At 42.7% G+C, this 20,864-nt stretch overlaps 1 protein-coding gene across 2 annotated transcripts in view; it reads right to left on the reverse strand.

Annotated features, from left to right (window-relative positions):
• Positions 1-13,822: 13,822 nt before the first annotated feature.
• Positions 13,823-20,864, reverse strand: part of sfmbt2 (Scm like with four mbt domains 2) — a 201,609-nt gene continuing 194,567 nt past the window's right edge. For both annotated transcript variants that reach the window (XM_070897121.1, XM_070897122.1), the window contains exon 21: positions 13,823-19,523. In XM_070897121.1, coding sequence (XP_070753222.1) covers positions 19,383-19,523 — 141 coding nt within the window. In that variant the 3' untranslated portion in view covers positions 13,823-19,382. The remainder of the gene's footprint in view (positions 19,524-20,864) is intronic.

Consider the following 20,864-nt stretch of genomic DNA (forward strand, 5'->3'; position numbering starts at 1 on the left):
TGTGTGGGACCTTGTCGAAAGCCTCTGAAAGTCCAAATATACCACATCAACTGGTTCTCCCTTGTCCACTCTACTGGAAACATCCTCAAAAAATTCCAGAAGATTTGTCAAGCATGATCTCCCTTTCACAAATCCATGCTGATCTGGACCCATCATGTCACCTCTTTCCAAATGCGCTGCTATGACATCCTTAATAATTGATTCCATCATTTTACCCACTACTGATGTCAGGCTGACCGGTCTATAATTCCCTGTTTTCTCTCTCCCTCCTTTTTTAAAAAGTGGGGTTACATTGGCTACCCTCCACTCGATAGGAACTGATCCAGAATCTATGGAATGTTGGAAAATTACTGTCAATGCATCTGCTATTTCCATGGCCACCTCCTTAAGTACTCTGGGATGCAGTCCATCAGGCCCTGGGGATTTATCGGCCTTCAATCCCATCAACTTCTCCAACACAATTTCCCGACTAATAAGGATTTCCCTCAGTTCCTCCTTCTTACTAGACCCTCTGACCCCTTTTATATCCAGAAGGTTGTTTGTGTCCTCCTGAGTGAATACCGAACCAAAGTACTTGTTCAATTGGTCCGCCATTTCTTTGTTCCCCGTTATGACTTCCCCTGATTCTGACTGCAGGGGACCTACATTTGTCTTTACTAACCTTTTTCTCTTTACATATCTATCGAAGCTTTTGCAGTCCGTCTTAATGTTGCCTGCAAGCTTGCTCTCGTACTCCATTTTCCCTGCCCTAATCCAACCCTTTGTCCTCCTCTGCCGAGTTCTAAATTTCTCCCAGTCCCCAGGTTCGCTGCTATTTCTGGCCAATTTGTATGCCACTTCCTTGGCTTTAATACTATCCCTGATTTCCCTTGATAGCCACGGTTGAGCCACCTTCCCTTTTTTATTTTTACGCCAGACGGGAATGTACAATTGTTGTAGTTCATCCATGCGGTCTCTAGATGTCTGCCATTGCCCATCCACAGTCAACCCCTTCAGTATCATTTGCCAATCTATCCTAGCCAATTCACGCCTGAACATTAACAAAGAAGTTTTAACTCGGACGTAGCCCACCATTCTCCATCGTGGAACATTGAGCTGAACCTGATGATTCTGGCAAATGTTACAGCTTTTCACATCTTTTCAGCTCTAATATTTTACAACAGCAATCCATGGATGTAAAAGATATCATGGCATTATTTCAAAGATAACTCCCCTGCTCTTTTACAGGGTTTGACAGGGTAGATGCAGGGAGGATGTTTCCCCTGGCTGGAAGGTCCAGGACCAGGGGTCACAGTCTCAGGATAAATGGTTGGCCATTTAGGACTGAGATGAGGAGAAATTCCTTCACTCAGAGGCTTGTGAATCTTTGGAATTCTCTACCCCAGAGGGCTGTAGAGGCTCAGTCGTTGAGTATATTCAAGACAGACAACGTAGATTTTTGGATGTTAAGGGAATCAAGGGATAGGGGGATTGGGCGGGAAGATGGCGTTGAGGTAGAAGATCAGCCATGATCTCGTTGAATGGCGGAGCAGGCTCGAGGGACCAAATGGCCTAATTCCTGTTCCTAATTCTTATGTTCTTATGTAATGTGCCTTTTAATTCTGAGAGTGACCATTTCTCCGTTGATGATTCCACCCAGAATTCTTCACATCAGTAAATATGTGACGTATACATCATCATCATGGGCAGTCCCTCGAAATGAGGATGACTTGCTTCCACGCCGAAATGGGAATGAGTTCACAGGTGTTTCAATGAAGAACCTAATATTCTGGACCCCGAACCACATGCTGAAGGGTGGAAGATGCCTGTGCGTGCATTTTTTTTAATGTGGTGGCCGTCGCCATCATCAGGCCGGGGCCATTGGAGGGAGCAGCGTGCGGTGGCATACCACTGCAGGGAGCAGCGCGTGCTGCTGCAGGAGGGCGACGGTTGACTGCAGTGCGGGGCAGGTACAGCAGGAGCGGCGAGAGTTCGCAGAGTGACATATACAAAGTCGCAGTAAGAGATATGTTCCTGGACCCAACTGCTGCCAACGAGATAAAGTAATTGAGCATGTGCAGTTCCAGTGGTTTCATTGGTTGTTCTCATCGGACCTTCCACAGATTGTGAGAGAGAAGGGAGTGGTATATATATAAAGCTTGAGTAAAACATTTAAAAATACACTTTAAATGAGATTATGCAAATATTGACCCGGATTAAGGTGTTGAAAATTATTTTTAACCTGGATTTGGGTAAACAGGGCATAACTTAAAAGTTTGCAGATGACACTCGGAAATATAGCGCCTGAATTTGCGGTCGGAGGTTTCCTGCGGGCGGAAGCTTCCGGACCGCAATAAACCCACGCACCTGCCAGATGGCCCTGGATCCACGGAGGCTCACGCTCCTGGCCTGCGGGCGTAGGCCTGCGTAAAGGCCCACATATCCCAGGAGCGCAGGCGGTTCGCGGGATCACGTGGGCTGCCCCAGCCAATCAGACAGGAGGATTCCCATTATGCCTGTGGGGATTCCATTTGCGTGCAGAATCCCCATAAGCTTAACAGGAATCACCCAAAACATACATTTTAACAACACTGAAATAAAATAAATCATAACATGTTTAATTAAAATACAATTTAATTAAACATTTGAAACAATTTTATTTTTTGGAATTTTTAAAAAAGATTTTTCATGGGGCCAAAAATAACATAAACTTATTTCACAGGTTTTTGAATGTTAAAATGATTTAAAAAATGTTATTTTAATATTTATTTTCACCCTTGCACTGGTAAAGAAGGCCTCATGCCTGCTTTTATCAGGCGTAAGAATTTCCTGGGCATTCGCTGGGCAATAGTTGGGCCAATGGCCAGCGGATGTCCATTTCCCGGGGAAGCGGAGGATCTGTCAATTACAGATCGCAAGTTCCGGGTTTTCGCGGCCCATGCGTAAATCCAGATTTTGCGAGGCACTTACGGCCGGCCGCATCATCATCATAGATAGTTCCTCAAAATCGAGGAAGACTTGCTTCCACTCTAAAAGTGAGTTCTCAGGTGACTGAACAGTCCAATACAGGAATTACAGTCTCTGTCACAGGTGGGACAGACAGTGGTTGAGGGAAAGGGTGGGTGGGGAGTCTGGTTTGCCGCACGCTCCTTCCGCTGCCTGTGTTAAGTATGGAAGAACTCCACAAGACTGAGTACTGTGAGCTAAAACTGATGTGACCTTAGTCTCTTTAACACAACTCCAGAGTGCCTAAGCAGCATGGCAGACAACCTTTTGAACTCCCTTGCACGAGGTGTGCAGGTGACCCTTGGGCCTCCAACAGTTGCGCCCTCTGGTGGCAAGTCTTACACAGTTACAATGTTTACATACATAATATCCTGCGCTTGGTTTCTGCACGTTCTCGGCGACGAGACTCGAGGTGCTCAGCGCCCTCCCAGATGCTCTTCCTCCACTTAGGGCGGTCTTGGGACAGGGATTCCTAGGTGCCAGTGGGGATGTTGCATTTTATCAATACGTCGCATCGCATGCATCACATGCGTGGTCATAGGCCACGGAAAATCCAGGAGGATTGTAAACTTCAGGAGGACAGACAGACTGGTAAAATGGGCAGACATGTGGCAGATGAAATTTAACGCAGAGAAGTGTGAAGTGATACATTTTGGTTGGAAGAATGAGGAGAGGCGATATTAACTAAATGGCACAATTTTAAAGGGGGTGCAGGAACAGAGAGACCTGGGAGTGTATGTACACAAATCATTGAAGGTGACAGGACAGGTTAGTATCCCGGATCGATGGCTTTATTATTAGAGGGATAGAGTACAAAAGCAAGGAAGTTATGCTAAATCTTTATAAAACATGGGTTAGGCCTCAGCTGGAGTAGTGCGTTCAATTCTGGGCACTGCACTTTAGGAAGGATGTCAAGGCCTTGGAGAGAGTGCGAAGGAGATTTACTAGAATGGTACCAGGGGTGAGGGGCTTCAGTTATGCGGAGAGACTGGAGAAGCTGGGATTCCTCTCCTTAGAGCAGAGAAGGTTGAGAGAAGATTTGCTAGGAGAGGTGTTCAAATTCATGAGGGTTCTAGATAGAGTAATTAATGAGAAACTGATTCCAGTGGTAATAGGGTCGGTAACCAGAGGACACAGATTTAAGGTCATTGGCAAAAGAACCAGGGGCGAGATGAGGAAACATATTTTTACACAGCGAGTTATTGTACTGAAAGGATGGTGGAAGCAGATTCAATTGTAACTTTCAAAAGAGAACTGGATAATTACTTGAACGAGAAAAATTGCAAGGTTATGGGGAAGGAGCAGGGGGGGAGTGGGACTATGGATAGTTCTACCAAAGAGGCACGATGGGCTGAATGGGCCCCTTCTGTGCTGAATCATTCTGTGATTCTATGAAACTGGTGAAAGGCAGATTTAGGATCAATGTCAGCAAGAATTCCTTTACGCAATGATTGACAAGTGGAGGGGAAACACTGGAGCGGAGTCAGTTAAGAGACAACTAAGTGCTGCGATGAGGGAACTCTAGGATTTTCCTCAAAGGATGACTCAAGATGGCCTAGCCCATCTGTATCTACTTGTGCCCTCATGAAGGTAACTGATGGTGAATTCACTGCCAGCCACGCCTTCATATAAATAGGAAAATACAGCCCGAGCAATCCGTCCTTCAACAATGCGAAGGTACTATTTAAATATTTTTTTCAAATAACATTAGCCATCAATCTTGATTCTTTTGAATCGATCTGTACATTTTCTGATGGTGAAAATCCTTCTTTAATAATCTCTGAGCCGATTGCTGATGCCAAGGATGAGGTAAGTGCAGTTGTAAGTAAACGTTCCCTGCAGTGCCATTTTTTTAAATATGCAGTTTCGATATTAAGTGGCTGAAGGGAGCATTGCTTCACAAAGACTCCGTACGACAACACCATGAAGGAAGTCCAGGAGAATGAAATGCTGTTATCATCAGAAAACTGCAAAAGCTGACACAGGAATCATATTGCAGTATTGGCATATTTAGTCCTTCGACCCCGATGTAGAGGCTTAGTGTGCAGTGGATAAAACCTGGGTTTGCAGTCTGCTGGCGATGATTTCAGGACGTTTCATTTTTATTTTTCATGTCACATCTCTGATTCCTAACTATAAGTACAAACTATCTAAAAGCAAACACTAACGTATATTATTTCCAGAGCTTCTGGACTGTACTCAAACTAGATTACATGTACCCCCCGGATTCTGCCAAAGGATTGGCATCTTCTATCCTGCTTGGCACTTCTCCTTCTCAGCATCACTGTTGGGTCTGCCATGTTCCAGCATCTCTGGGGTTGTTCCCCATGGAGCAGAGAAGGCCAAGAGGAGATTCGATCGAGGTGTTTAAAATCAGGGACGTTTTAGATAGAGTAAGTAAAGAGCAAGTAAAGTAAAGATCCTGCAAATCCCCTGGGAGGGCAGACGCACCAACGTCAGTGTTCCCGATCAGGCCAACATCCCCAGCATCAAAGCACTGACCACACTCGACCAGCTCCGTTGGGCGGGCCACATTGTCCACATGCCCGACACAAGACTCCCAAAGCCAGCGCTCTACTCGGAACTCCTGCACGGCAAACGAGCCCCAGGTGGGCAGAGGAAACGTTACAAGGACACCCTCAAAGCCTCCCTGATAAAGTGCAACATCCCCACCGACACCTGGGAGTCCCCGGCCAAAGACTGCCCAGAGTGGAGGAAGAGCGTCCGGGAGGGCGCTGAGCACCTTGAGTCTCGTCGCCGAGAGCATGCAGAAACCAAGCGCAGGCAGCGGAAGGAGCGTGCGACAAACCAGACTCCCCACCCACCCTTTCCCTCAACCACTGTCTGTCCCACCTGTGACAGAGACTGAAATTCCCGTATTGGACTGTTCAGTCACCTGAGAACTCATTTTTAGAGTGGAAGCAAGTCTTCCTCGATTTCAAGGGACTGCCTATGATGATGATGAAGTAAAGAGAAACTGTTCCCATTGGCGGAAGGGTCGATAACCAGAGGGGCACAGATTTAAGGTGATCGGCAAAAGAACCAGAGGCGACATTTGGAAAAACTTTTTACGCAGCGAGTGGTTAGGATCTGGAATGCACTGCCTGATAAGGCGGTGGATACAGATTCAATCGTAGCCTCCAATTGGGTAAATACTTGAAGGAGAAAATATTACCGGGATAAGGGGAAAGAGCGGGGGAGGCGGAGTGACGGGATTAATCTTTGATAGAGCCGGCGCAGACTCGATGGGCCGAATGGCCTCCTTCTGTGCTGTACAATATATGAGCTGCCATTTGTTATGCTCTTGGCTAGAGCCTGTGCTCAGTTGCCGGGATGGGCCGTTCTCAGACCTGGGAATGTACTCAGGACCTGGCCTGTATCATGGACTGCGTTTCATCCCCATATTCCAGTGTTCCCAGTCTCCGACTGCTCCCTCGATGCTCCCAGTCTCCTCCTCCTGCAATTCCTTTGCTGCTCACTGCTCCTAATCCCCATTATCGCCTAAAAGCTGTCCTAAACGGGTTTCTGGGCCAATACCCTTCGATTCACCGTGAGTGTTGCCTTGGGAGAGCCGCTAGTGTTGCGTGATGTATGCGTGTGCATTTGTGCCGTTTATCAATTTTGCTGCAGCTATGAGATACAGTACCAAAGCAAGGAGGGAGCAGAAGTTTTCCTTGCCCGTGTTTAACATCTTACCAATGGGTCTCCCGCTGCATATATCTGTTAATTACTGGAACCAGGTAACCAGTGCCTGTTAAGATGGTGTGCATGAGCAAGCGGAGGCTCCTTGGCTGACCATTTCCCAATGAAGGGCCTTTCCTCTGATGACCTGACTGAGATAGGAAACTCGCTGTGTTTTTGGGGAGCGGCGTTAAGAGGCAATTGAACTGGTGACTTCATTAATGCACATCATCCCACTCACCGAGCCACGGAGTAAGACTGGAGGAATTGGCAAAGACACGGTTGGGACAAGGCTGTGGATGCGTTTTAATTATGAGGCTTACTAATTGTGTACTTGTGCTCGCGATTCAGGGGCGTGTGTGGAATGTAAACACCAGCATAGACCAGTTGGGCCGGTAGATCTGTTTCGGTGCTGCAGATTCTACGTAAGATCATAGAATGGCCTTCCTCCGTGCTGTAACCATTCGGCCCATCGAGCCCCCCGTGCCGGTTCACAGCTAGTCCCACTCCCCCGCCCTTTCCCCGTAGCCCTGCAAGTTGCCAGACATAAGAACATAAGAAATAGGAACAGGAGTAGACCATACGGCCCCTCGAGCCTGCCCCGCCATTCAACACGATCATGGCTGATCTGATCATGGACTCAGCTCCACTTCCCCGCCCGCTCCCCATAACCCTATATTGTTAAAGAAACTGTCTGTCTCTGACTTAAATTTATTCAATGTCCCAGCTTCCACAGCTCTCTGAGGCAGCTAATTCCACAACCCTCTGAGAGAAGAAATTTCACTGCTGCTAATTTCTCACTCGCGCAGTTTGTCCTTGTCTCAAGTCTTGGCCGGCTAGCACCACGTGGGTACAGAGTAAACACTGTGACTATATCATCCATACACTTCATACACGTGGAAACCGCTGCATTTCACTCGAAGCAAATTCCGTCAGTCATGAGCTGAATGTAAGCTCAAGCACCTACTTCTGTCTCCTGGGATCAGTCAAAGGAGAGAAGGGTCAGGTCAATAAAATCTCACAAAGTGAACGAGCTAAATTAAAGCTGATTGCAGATTATATTCGAAATCTGGAATTGTGAAGTGCAGCATTTCCTCCTTGAGCTGAGTTTGTGTCATTTTTTGGAAACAAACAGGTATCAAGCAAACGGAGCTGCACATGGCAGGTTTAACTCGGAGACAACGAACTTTTTGATCCAGCATTTGTTGCTCCAATTGTATCTTCCTCAAGGGAAGGTAGTACAAGTATTTGCAATTTATTATCTGTCATTTCATTGGATATATTCAAGAGGGAGTTAGATATGGCCCTTATGGCTAAGGGAATCAAGGGGCATGGAGAGAAAGCAGGAAAAGGGTACCGAGGGAATGATCAGCCATGATCTTATTGAATGGTGGTGCAGGCTCGAAGGGCCGAATGGCCTACTCCTGCACCTATTTTCTATGTTTCTATGAAAGCTCCATTAGCAAAGGGTTGATGTGTGATGTTCCCAGGGTTCAGGCCTGTGCGTTACACAGTGACACTCAGAGAACTGGACCAGTTTTCAGTGCAGAAAAGACTGAGAGGAGGCAGTGAAACACAAAAGCTTACTTCACAGAAGGAGGCTATTCAGCCCATTGTGCCTGTGTTGGCTCTTTGCTAGAGCGATTCAACAAACTAATCCCACTTCCCCGCACTCTCCCCATAAAAAGAAAAAGACTTGCATTTCTATAGCCCCTTTCACGACCACCGGACATCTCAAAGCACTTTACAGCCAATGAAGTACTTTTAGAGTGTAGTCACTGTTGTAATGTAGGAAACGTTTTAGCCATTTGCGCACAGCAAGCTCCCACAAACAGCAATGTGACGATGACCCAGATAATCCGTTTTTGTTATGTAGATTGAGCGATAAATATTGGCCAGGATACCGGGGATAACTCCCCTGCTCTTCTTCAAAATATTGCCATGGGATCTTTTACGTCCACCTGAGAGAGCAGACGGGGCCTCGGTTTAACGTCTCATCCAAAAGATGGCGCCTCCGACAGTGCAGCACTCCCTCAGCACTGCACTGGGAGTGTCAGCCTAGATTTATGTGCTCAAGTCTCTGGAATGGGATTTGAACCCACAACCTTCTGACTCACAGAGCCACAGCCGACGCTGTAACCACATAGCCACGTATCCAATTTTCCTTAAAAGGTGCAGTGGTCTTTGCCTGAAGCATTACCTGCGGCAAAGAACGCTATGCTTCAACAACCCTCTGAGTGATGAAATTTCTACTGAGCTCTCTCCTCATCATCTCAGTGAATGAGCTAAATTGGCGTGATTGAAAGTACCAAGAGATATGTACAATCTCGAATCAGGTGTGGTATATAACGAGGGATTGAGAGTGCAGATTAAGAGGAATGCAAGTATAAAATTAATAAGTATTTTCTGTTGGAGTTATAGATATGTGGAATTGACTCCCAGTTAAAATGGTAATGCTGTGTTAACATCTTTTTAAAAAGAGCTGCATGAAACACTGGTTAGAAACAGAGTGATCAGGATACGTACAGGCAGAGATGATCCAACAATGTTACGTGCACAGAATTCATTCTGTGGATATAATTCTGTGATACAGAATCCAAATACTGTTCTACAATTTACATGTTCATACAATGTGCCTTCTTTGGACAATATACATGAATATTACCTGCAAGATGTATTTTAAATGTAAAATTAAAAAAATATATTTTAAAAAATCAGTCTGTGGTAAAACGTCCCAAAGTGCTTCACAGGAGCGTTATCAAACAAAATTTAACACTGAGCCACATGAGGAGAAATTAGCCCAGGTGACCAAAAGCTCGGTAAAAGAGATAGGTTTTAAGGAGCGTCTTAAAGGAGCAAAGAGAGGTAGAGAGGTGGAGAGGTTTAGGGAGGGAGTTCCAGAGTGTAGGGCCGAGGTAACAGAAGGCATGGCCTTCTGGAGGGATTTGAAACCAGGGATGAGAATTTAAAAATCGAGGCATTGCTTAATCAGGAGCCAATGTAGGTCAGCGAGTACAGGGAGTGATGGGTGAACAGGACTTGGCGCGAGTTTGGAAACAGGCAGCAGAATATTGGATGAGCTTAAGTTTATGTTTGTGTCTGATGGTCTCCATTATTTTTTCAATTATACCTGTGGAGATTCCACACCTCTCTCAGGGCACTAGGCCGGCTGAGCAACTGAAAATCCCGAGCTAAACAGCCGGCCTCGGAGCTCCTTGAGAGAGGCTTCCTTGGCAAAAAAATCTGAACCCCCCCCACTGCGAAAAACATTCCCAATACATTTCTGACACCACATCAACATAAGTCGCAAAACTGAAAACATAATAAACAATCACACTTGTCCCTCATCTCGACAATACTTCACTTACTGCGGCCGGTACAGCTCGGGCCGCCCGCTTTCACAGGCGTTCCCACCAGGGCACTCTGGATCGGGCGAGTTTCAAATTTCGAGCCAGTGTCGCAACCAGGGCTCGCCTCTCCCGGGCGGTACTTCTGCACCCCCCCCCCCACCCTGCAAACCCGGCACGAATATCCCGAATGCCGCCTTTCAGCAATGTTTCCCGCCGCCATTATCGCCCCCCTCCGGGGTAAAAACAGAGGCGGTAACGAACCGAGAATCCAGCCCCATAATGTTTCATAGTTTAGCACCGGTAATTATCCTTTGGGAGGGGCAGGCGGTATTGTATTTGGTGCATCACTTTGTTTCAGAGCCAGAGTAGAATGAACCCACAAAGCTGGCAGAATGATACAATCCAGAGGTCAGCAGATCAGTGCACGTATCACGTGAAGCAGATTAACTGGACATTAACTGCTTGTGGGCAGTGTGGAGATGGCGGCTGGGGGGCAGATTTCTGCTTAAATGGGCATGACATTGGCGGAGGGGCTGCGTTGCCTGCCAAAAGTCAACATCGGGAGGCCCAAAGCATTTTTGGGGTTTGGATATCCTTTAAATGCCACCGGCGAGCTGTGGGCATGACATGGGCATCGCTGCAGTTCGCTGGTGGGAAGGTAAATATAATGCAGTCACTTCACGGGTTCTTTGCTTAAGAATTCATAGCAACACATTGCTGCGAAGAACTAGTTCTTTTTGTTATTCGTTCATGGGATGTAGGCGTTGCTGGCAAGGGTGACATTTATTGCCCATCCCGAACTGCCCATTGAGAAGGTGGTGAGCTGCCTTCTTAACCCCCTGCAGTCCGTGTGGTGAAGGTGCTCCCACAGTGCTGTTATTATCGCACCAAGTCACGCTCACCCATCACCCCTGTGCTCACTGACCTACATTGGCTCGTGGTTAAACGCCTCGATTTTCAAAATTCTCATCCTTCTTTACAAATCCCTCCATGGCCTCGCCCCTCCCTATTTCTACAATCTCCTCCAGCCCTACAACCACCCCCAAGATGTCTGCGCTCCTCTAAATCTGCCCTCTTGAGCATCCCTGATTATAATCGCTCCACCATCGGTGGCTATGCCTTCAGCTGCTTGTGGCCCAAGCTCTGGAACTCCCTCCCTAAACCTCACCGCTGTGCTGCTCCCCCAGTTACAGGACATGTGAAAATAGCATCAGGCAGACTTTGGGCATCAATGGGGTGGGGGGGGGTGGGGGGCAGAGTTGCCCTCCCCCCATTTTCAACTGCTGGCTACTTTTTCATGCAAGAATTGGGCAGCTAGTGGTTGAAAGTCACCCCGATATCTGTGGGTGAACAGCTGACTCCAATAATTATTGCAGTGTTTGATCTCGATTGATGAGCTATTTGTCAAAAAGTTAACTTAAAATAAATCCATTTCATCATCTCTAAAATGTTCAATTAACAGGAAAACAAGGGCAAGTATAAAAATCAAAGGGAGCAGTAGTATAGTAGTAATGTTCCTGGACTAATGATGCAGAGAAATTGGTTCAAATCCCACCACAGCAGCTGTGGAATTTAAATTCAGTTAATTAAATAAATCTGGAATAAAAAGCTTGTGTCAGTCATGGTGACCATGAAACTTTAAAAATCCGTCTGGTTCACTAATGTCCTTTAGTGAAGGAAATCTGCCGTCCTTACCCGGTCTGGCCTGTATGTGACTCCAGACCCAACAGCAATGTGGTTGACTCTTAACTGCCCTTGGAAATGGCCCAGCGAGACACTCAAGGGCAATTAGGGATGGGTAATAAATGCTGGTGTTGCCAGCAACACTGAATATTAAAAAAGCAGATTAAGAGTAACTAAAATCAGTGTTAGGATTAGTGAAAAAATATAGCCATGGTGATGGCATGATGTTTGTTGAGAGTCATGTCTGGAGTCAGAAAGCAATCAAGGACCTTGAAATGTTCTTGAAAGTTGTCCACATAACAATGTTCTGATACGGTAGTACAGTGGTCGTTACTGGATGAGTAATCCAGAGGCAAGGACTAATGATCTGCAGATACGAGTGCAAATCCCACTACAGCCAGGAAATTTCAATTCAATTCAATAAATCTGAAATAAAAAGCTAACATCAGTAATGGTGACCGCAAAACTAATGGATTGTTGCAAGAACCCAAATGCTTCACTAATGTCCTTTAGGGAAGGAAATCTGCTGTTCTTACCCGGTCTGGCCTATGTGACTCTCGACCCACAGCATCATCATCACTCTGAAGACGTCACAGTCCCAGTAATAGAGGGTAGGTTGGTCATTGGAAGCAACCTCAGAAAGATTAATGCACTTAAGATTGTGCTGCAAAACCAGACTGCTCAGGGAAATGGCGCATACATTCATCACTGACTGATATGTTCAATAGCTCATTGATGGTCCAGATTGAAGAACAACTCTCGTGTCAGCCATGGCTCAGTGGGCAGCACCCTCGCCTCTGGGTCAGAAGGTTATAAGTTCAAGTCCCACTTCAGAGACTTGAGCACATAAATCTCGGCTGATATTCCAGTGCAATGCTGAGGGAGTGCTGCACTGTCGAAGATGTCTTCCGGATGAGACGTTAAACTAAGGCTCCGTCTGCTCTCTGAAGTGGACGTAAAAGATCCCATGTTGCTATTTCAAAGAAGAGCAGGGGAGTTATTCCTGGTGTCCTGGCCAATATTTATCCCTCAATCAGCATAACAAAAACAGATGAGTCCTTAGCAGATTGATCTTAGTGGGAGCTTGATTATACATAAGTTGGCTGCATCGTTTCCTACATTACAACAGTGACTACACTCCAAAAGTACTTCATTGGCTGTAAAGTGCTATTGAAACGTCCAGTGGTCATGAAAGACGCTATATAAATCCAAGTCTTAAGTTCTTTCATGTGATCCTGTTACTCAAGTACGGAATGAAATTGGACTCTAATTTATAGGACCGTGAGGCAAGAATTATAAATGATGTGATCTATATATTGCCTGATCCAATTGCTGGTCTGTCCATTTATAGTTTTGGATGTAGTCCTCAATTAAACTCGCAGTCTTTACTTATCAGGTATCAGTCATAATCCATATAATTTAAAAAAATAATCAAGAGCACATACTGAGATACTAATTTTAGTGATAGTTTGTAGAAAAAATAAAAACCACATGAGATCTCATTTTTATTTTATTCAATTTTTATTAAGACATCTTGCAACGTAAAAAGGGTGATGTTAAAAAGAAACAAAATATAACTCTGAATAAAGGTTTTATTTATTTACATGAAAACGTATATACAGAATACGCTCTTCAGACTGTTGGGCGTGTGACAGCGTCGCACAGACAAACGGAAAACAGTAAACAATCTGGAAACACAAGAGAAACAGCAGTTCGAACAGGAATAATTCAAATTAGTTTGCAAGCTAAAGCAATTTACTCAGAATGTGCAGAAGATCTGCTCTGAGCGTAGTGCCAAGTCCAAGGAAGCAACGTATTCAAATTCAGCACACATTAGCCTAAATTTTCTACACTGACTTATTCCAATGTCGATAATCCCAGCATGGAACAACAGTGGTCAGAAAATGTAGGCTTCCGACTTTCAGAAGCAACAGAAATGTATTTCCATCCAGCAATGAATGTTTACAAGTATGAGGAGGTTGTCACTCATTATTTCCTCCCCCCCCCCACCCCCACAAGTTTTCTTGCTTTCAGTTACAAAATATTTCTTAAATTACAACACTTAAAAAGGTGAAACAGAAATAGGAAGTTTGCTCAAATCAAACACCCCATCCCCCCCCCACTGTTACACAATTCACTTTCAGTCCCAATCTCGGAATGACAGCAACTCAGATGGCCCAACAGGTTTGTTCAAACTGAAACTATTTGTGTGTCAAGTACATTGTACGACCTACAGCAACATCCGAGTTCGAGCCAACCGTACATTCTGGTGCATTTTTGAGGTATGAAAAAAAGTGCAGAGGCTGCACAGTGATCACATAGCTAAGCTGTTCCAGGTAGAATACAAGCTATCAGCAACAATGCACTCCAATAAACTGCACACTTGCACTGAAAGGGAGGGGGGCGGGCAAGATGCTGCATATGTATCAGAAGATCCTAAACTGGTTGCTAATTTGAAGATCCCGGGACTGGCACACAGTACGAAATGCACAAATGATTAATTTATTTGATCCAAGTCCAAAAGTGACAAGACAATTTAAACTATTTCATCTTTATATTAAACCAGTTCCCTTTTACAAGTGTTGTATGTTTTGTTTTATATACCACAATTGCCTTGGGCATCTTTAATATTCAGTGACAAACATTGGTAGCTAACCTGACATGGTACAGCCACACTCAATTGGTGATTGTTTCAGGAAACCCATCACGTCATCAAAACGGCGCACAAATAGCGTTTAACAAGTGCAGAGCACGGTTTGAGTTATGCCTGACCGTTACACATTCCTTGCTTTTTCTTCAATGCACTGCATTTTTCCCCCACTTTTCTAATCATTGCGCAAAAAATAACCAATGTTTGTGCTTACTTGGGAATAGTTTGATGTTTTTTGAGCCCCTGCTACAATTCGGCGAGAAAGCGATCCGAGTCACTACTGACTGTTAGCGACAAATGATCTTAATTTCCAACCAGCTGAACAGACATGCTACTAATAAAAGATGGCATAGAAAATGCAAATGAGCACATAAAATAGAAAGTGGTCCCAAAGAGCAACTGCAACAATTCTTTGGTGTTTAATTTTTTTCTGAAGTTAGTATCCACCACACTGGTCTACAAGGAATCAGTACTGAAACTTTAACGTGACATTTTCGACATCACAATCTTTTTGACAAGCTTTTGAAATATTTTTACTGAAATGATAATCTTCAACAAAATGTAGTATCACCAAAATAGGTCATTGTATTTTTTCTTGGTTGTACAAACATTAGATTCCGGCAACTGAACTATTGTATTTTAATAAGCTAAACACAGCTTCAGAAAACATATGCACAATACCCGACAAAGGCTGTAACATGTAGATAGCATAGATTTAATTCTTCAAAATATATACAAAATGTATAAAGGTTGAGTAGGCTAACAAAGCAGGATATTTTCCTTCAGAAATTAAGCAGCAATAGCGCGATTTATTACAGTTCCAGTAAGCATAACATGCAAGAAAACCATTACAATGCACAGTTAGTTCCACATATCACATCAGTGTCATCTGCACATTATTCTACTGATCTGGGGGAAAAACATATCTTCGATATATGTATTTTGTTTAAAAAATAAAACAACAGAACACCATATACACATTAAAATGGAATGTGCAATTTTCTTACCACATATACAAACTGTACGTCCATACAGAAGTAAGATAAACCTAAAGCAGTAACTGCTCTGCAGTAACTTATAAATCAAAACCCTTAATGATATCAAGGGGGTGAAATTCAACATCGGTAGGACCCAAATTGGGCAGTAGTGGATTGGACTCCCATTATACACCCAATTACTCTTTCCATTTAAGTCAATGGAAAACTGCTGATCCGCTGGAGTTGTATTTCACCAAATTTCCCAAAATGTTTACAATGGATTACTCTTCCTGAATATTTCTTGCATAGTGGCATTGACTTTAACCTCATGAAAATGCAGCTACTTCATTCGCTAACATTATTTCGCATACTTTTTTATTCAGGGTATCTGCCTCGCCTGATATAAAAACACTGTGGCAGAATGAATTTACTGAACTAAATGGCAAATTAGGAAGTCATATATTATACAGTTTAAGTTTAGCATGGAATTAAATAATCTGATTTTTAATCCCCAATTAAGACCAACAACAATACTCAGTTTTGCTAAGGATGCTGTGTTTTTTGTTTTGCACACAGATAGAGAGATTTTGCTAGGTTCCCAAGATAGTGAATAGGGCCCATTTCTCAAAATTCCCTGGAAAAGCAACAAGATCCACAGACCAATCTTACCAACGCCAATGTAACTCAGGCACAAGGTTTGCTGAAGCACTTCTGTAGGCAAATAGCAGCCCCTAGAGATATGGTTCCAGCATTCATCAACAAAGAACCTTGCAGCTATGAAATGGTATGTGTTCTTAATGGATTCCTGCTTTAAGAGCAGAATGGCACATTATACAGCAAAGCACACTTCCATATTACTCGGACGTACATGTCCTAGAGTCTGACTCCTTTATAACATACTATTAGCCCTCTTCTGTACAACTGTGTCTAGCCAATATATTTTCAATGTGAATTCTTCAGAAAGAAAATGCAAATTTTATAACCAAATCTCCTGAATATTAATTATGCTATTTAATGGAGATAGAGATCATTAGAGTCTGTTTCAATGTTAAAAATCAAGGCTGAACATTTTAACAGAGGCCTTTTCCCCATTTTTTGCTTTGTAAATTATTTTAAATTAAAAACTAACCCTAAAGCATGTTCGTAGCCTTCATATCTTTCAGACATTCTTGATTTCATAAGTGTACTTTTTGTATATTTAGACAACTGAATCACTGCATACATCACCTGCATTCAAGGTCTCATCCAAGTCTGAATGGCTTACTGAACACTTATTTAGTGTAGGATATTGAAATTTGTTAGAGGTTACAAAAATTAGTTTATTAAAAATAAATTAACATACTGTATGACAAATGTGTGATTTTTGTTATGTGGGACAGGATTGCACGTAAAGAATGTATCTAATTTTTAATTCATTGCACTGTACTTTATTTCAACCTGATTTATTTTAATTAAAAAGCATATTTGTCACTCTTACACCATGTAAAAGATTTTAAATATTAGGAGTGAGGAAAATGGCAAATGAACAAGTTGCTAGTTGTAGCTCCTCCCAAACGCTCTCACTATTGGATCTCCTGTACTGCAACAAATAGGAAATTTAACAGATGTTCAACCTCGTGCTTCTGAAAAATTCACACAGAAGATGCGGTTACCGCATGGTTTTACTCTGGAAACAGTGATCTAGTACTGTGAAATAGAGTGTAACAAATTAAAGTTTCGATTTGATGCTCTTTTGCTCCCAACTTTGTTGTGCTCCAGGATTTTTGACCCAGCGATTAGTCTTCACATGTGGCAAGGCAAGCCTAGCTCACATTGGCTTTCTGCGATTATTGGTAAGTCTGCACGTTCTTTACTGGAACATGGGGCCACCTCTCTACAGCCCGTCATTTAATACCTTCAACTTTGTAGTTGCTGGCTTTAACATTAACTAGTACGCTTACCGTATTGATTGTAGGCATAAACACCAAACACATTCCTTGAATGCATACAAATATCTTGTGTGCGCAAGGTGAGCGGCACACAGCGAGGATTGGATGAGCAGATTATCGGAAATAACTAGTAACTTTGACTGTTATGTATCCGTTATGGCAACAAAAGTCTTTGACCAGAAAGAGTTAAAAAGCAAACCTGAGCCCTCCAACATTCTGCCTCTGTTGCTCACAGTACAAGGGTTGCCAAGTGACAATAACCACCACAATTATCCTCAACATTAAATGGCTTGTGGTGGAGAAATCTGAAGCCTAGACTATTTTTAATCAAGTCCTTATGGGACTGCAAAGGTGTGGTATTCACTATAGCTGTCATTGTTCCAGAAAAGGTTTTTCCCCCCAAAAATAAACTTTTCTGTATGAAAGAGAAAGACATGGAAAATAAGTGACTGATTAAACGCAGTGCATTATTTGAAGAAAAAGTTCTGTCTTCAAACATTTGGCGCATAAAATATATCACAATTTAATTCTAATACTAAATTATGAATTAGTCTACACAGTAAAAATGTTCCAAGTCACAACACTCCAAACAGAAATTCACTGTGTGAAGCACAGATATATTTAGACAATGTTATAAGGAGCTAAATAAAACCAAACATGTTTTACTTTTAACTGTGCAGATGAAAATATGCTAATACACTGTTGTTTTCTGCATCAATAGCATAATGTATTTCAGAAGCTTGCTTTGAATCTCCAGGAATGTGCCATAATTAGCGGGGGGGTGGGTCTAATAGAAAGGTTTAAAAATCATTGCTGTAAGGTATCTTGAACTTGCAGTTCTTCCTCCACGAACATGTTGCAAATATTCAAACAATTGATGCAATTCATCTTAATGTCTACAACATAACAGAACTTGTCTTTTGGGTGCTGAAGCTCAAAGTACCTTGTGAAATTGGTTTCAAAGTGTATATATAAAACTGTGGCATATTCTGTTTGAAAATATCTCTATACCCACACACTGTAGTGCAGTAATAGTATATCACTTCAAATTATCAACACTCGAGTTTAACACATAGAATTCATGATGGCAGATCACACTGTCCTGTCCTCTCGAAAACCTGTTTTTCCTTTTTACATGTAAAATCATATACAACTTTTCATTTTTTCTTTAGAAGATAATTTATATTCTACCAGTGTCAGTCACCTCCTTATTTTAGACATTAATTATTACTGCAGAGAAATTTCACACTCAACTCTGGGTTATAATAACCTGTTCTAGTTCATTACAGGTAGTCCTGATCTCATTAAACTTCAGTCAGCTTGAACTGGATTCATTGTTTGGCTGCTAATAACCACAGGTTTAAAGAAACCTGACAATAAAGGGCAGCAGAACTGCTCCTCGTACTTTCTGGTCCCCGTTCTAAACTAGACAGCACAGCGCCATGGGAGTTAAACATTCTCCTTGTAACTCAGGTTGACAACATTCCTAACCAAATTGGCAAAATATAAATTACAACCAAATGGAGATGAACTGGAGGATTGTACAGAAATATTGTTCAACGGGAGTGCAAAGCAGATTGATGGACTGTTGTCAGAAGTACATTCAGTACCTCCAGGATCAGGCTTGTCCTTTCTCGGTTGACTCCAATTCACACGCCACCATTCCAAATGAGATAATAGGGAGTTACAGCTTGAAGACTCAGCAAGTCTCGAAAGCCTGCCAAGCGATGAATCTTCGACAACATGGCTGCGGTAATCACTTTGAAATCCACATTCAAGGGATAGCTTCTCATTTCTATACAAATCTCTGAAGTGCTTCACATTTGATTGTTCTTCATAATGTGCCCATTGGTGACCGATCTCATTCATATGTGTTGTCGTATCCACCTTCTTGTAAAAGAGGCCCTTTTATAGTTATGCAACTTTTTACTTCATTTTGATCAAATTACTTATGTGAATGGCAAGTTAAAAAAAAAATGCTCACAAGGTCTACTTCACAACATTGCTCTGGCTGGTAAGTTAGCAGATGAATATCTTTCTGTTGTGTTAAGTCGGAACACATTGGTCCAGTGTCCAGTTTGGAGCAATTCTGGACAAAGTAGATTAGAAGGAATTGTGACAAATTAAGTCAGTTAGCGTACTGTGCATAGAAAGCAATTTTCACTCGCTCGATGTGATGACATAATTTGATAGCAGGGCCAAGTTTAAGCTCCATACATTCCTGGACTGTTGGCAGTGTCAGGAGCAGTAGTGCCTGGCCATCGATGTCCTGTGGGATAGATAAAAAAATAAATAAATGTTCCAATAATTCACTGAATTCGGGATATTGAAAGAGGAAAACAGTAATATAGTTTACCAGCAGAGCCTTTTGTACGTACTGTAAATACAGGGCGAATTTGATTCCAAATTCATTTTATTTACACGTGGAAATACTGGCTCTCCACTCTGACTTACTATGGAATATCTTTTAAGTCTTGAATAGAACCATCAAACTGTCTGAAAAATAAGATATTGTACCTCCGTTCGGAGTTGTATCTGGGGCAACATGAATACAAATGCCAAAAAAAGGTGCAATAAAATGCATGTTCGATTACATTTACATAGGTCAATGTGATCTTGTGGTAATATTGTCCCTGAATATATGTCACAGGAAAGAACTATATTAACTTACCCAGCTTCATCTGGCAGTAATGCATGTGTGACTGCAGCCAAGGAATCATAAAGTATATTTATTTTGGCTCACTCTTCCATTTTGAAAGTAATTTTACACTGGTTCTGTGAGCACTGCATTGTGATTCATACTTGAAAAGAACATGATGTGCTACTAAATAAACAGGGAGACTTCTTAAAATTACTTCTTTGCCAGAAAGAGTTGGGGTGAAGCAAATTTTGATCTCAACATTTCTATCGAGGTTTCTATTTACTGTACCGAGAACAGAAGTTATTTCTGCCACTAGATTTCACTGACTTGCACATTAAGATATTCTAAAAAAAATGTTTCAGATTATTAGTTAAAAGTTATCAACTTTTAAATCAAGTAAATGCACCAAAGATTTATATGTGGTAACAGCAATTGTGGTTTTATTACCTCTGTTCAGCTTTCTACCTAATGTTCAAAGAAAACATGTGTTCTCCTATTAACAGGAATAAAAAACCTCACAATGTTGGATTGTTAAGGCCTCCTAAAATCTTGTTAATGGCCCATCAAGAAAATGGAGCAATTTTCCATTGGGAGAGAGGTAAGTAACTGTGCTCTGATGCAGTTATTGCAATGTCAAAATATTTGGAAGCATCAGCGCATCACTGACGGATGTCACAGAATAGGTGCAATGCCATGCTGTTGGGCTTAGTGCAGTGGGAGCAGAGGATGACATCCAGACAGCTTAGATTATATAGAGGATTCAGAAGGCAGATCCACCATGAACAGAATTAGCCACCTGGTCTTTGCAGGAGAGCAGCGATGAGGAGACGCATGAACACTGTGAATACGATGCATCACATGGCGAATAAAGACCTGAAAGGACACCACACTACCCTCAACATCTAGCATTTCATTTAGATAAGTTGAGGCCTGTTTCACCACTTCTCTTCTTAGGTAGTCCCCAGAATC

This window comes from Pristiophorus japonicus, chromosome 13 (genome assembly GCF_044704955.1).
Source record: "Pristiophorus japonicus isolate sPriJap1 chromosome 13, sPriJap1.hap1, whole genome shotgun sequence".
Lineage (NCBI taxonomy): Eukaryota > Metazoa > Chordata > Chondrichthyes > Pristiophoridae > Pristiophorus > Pristiophorus japonicus.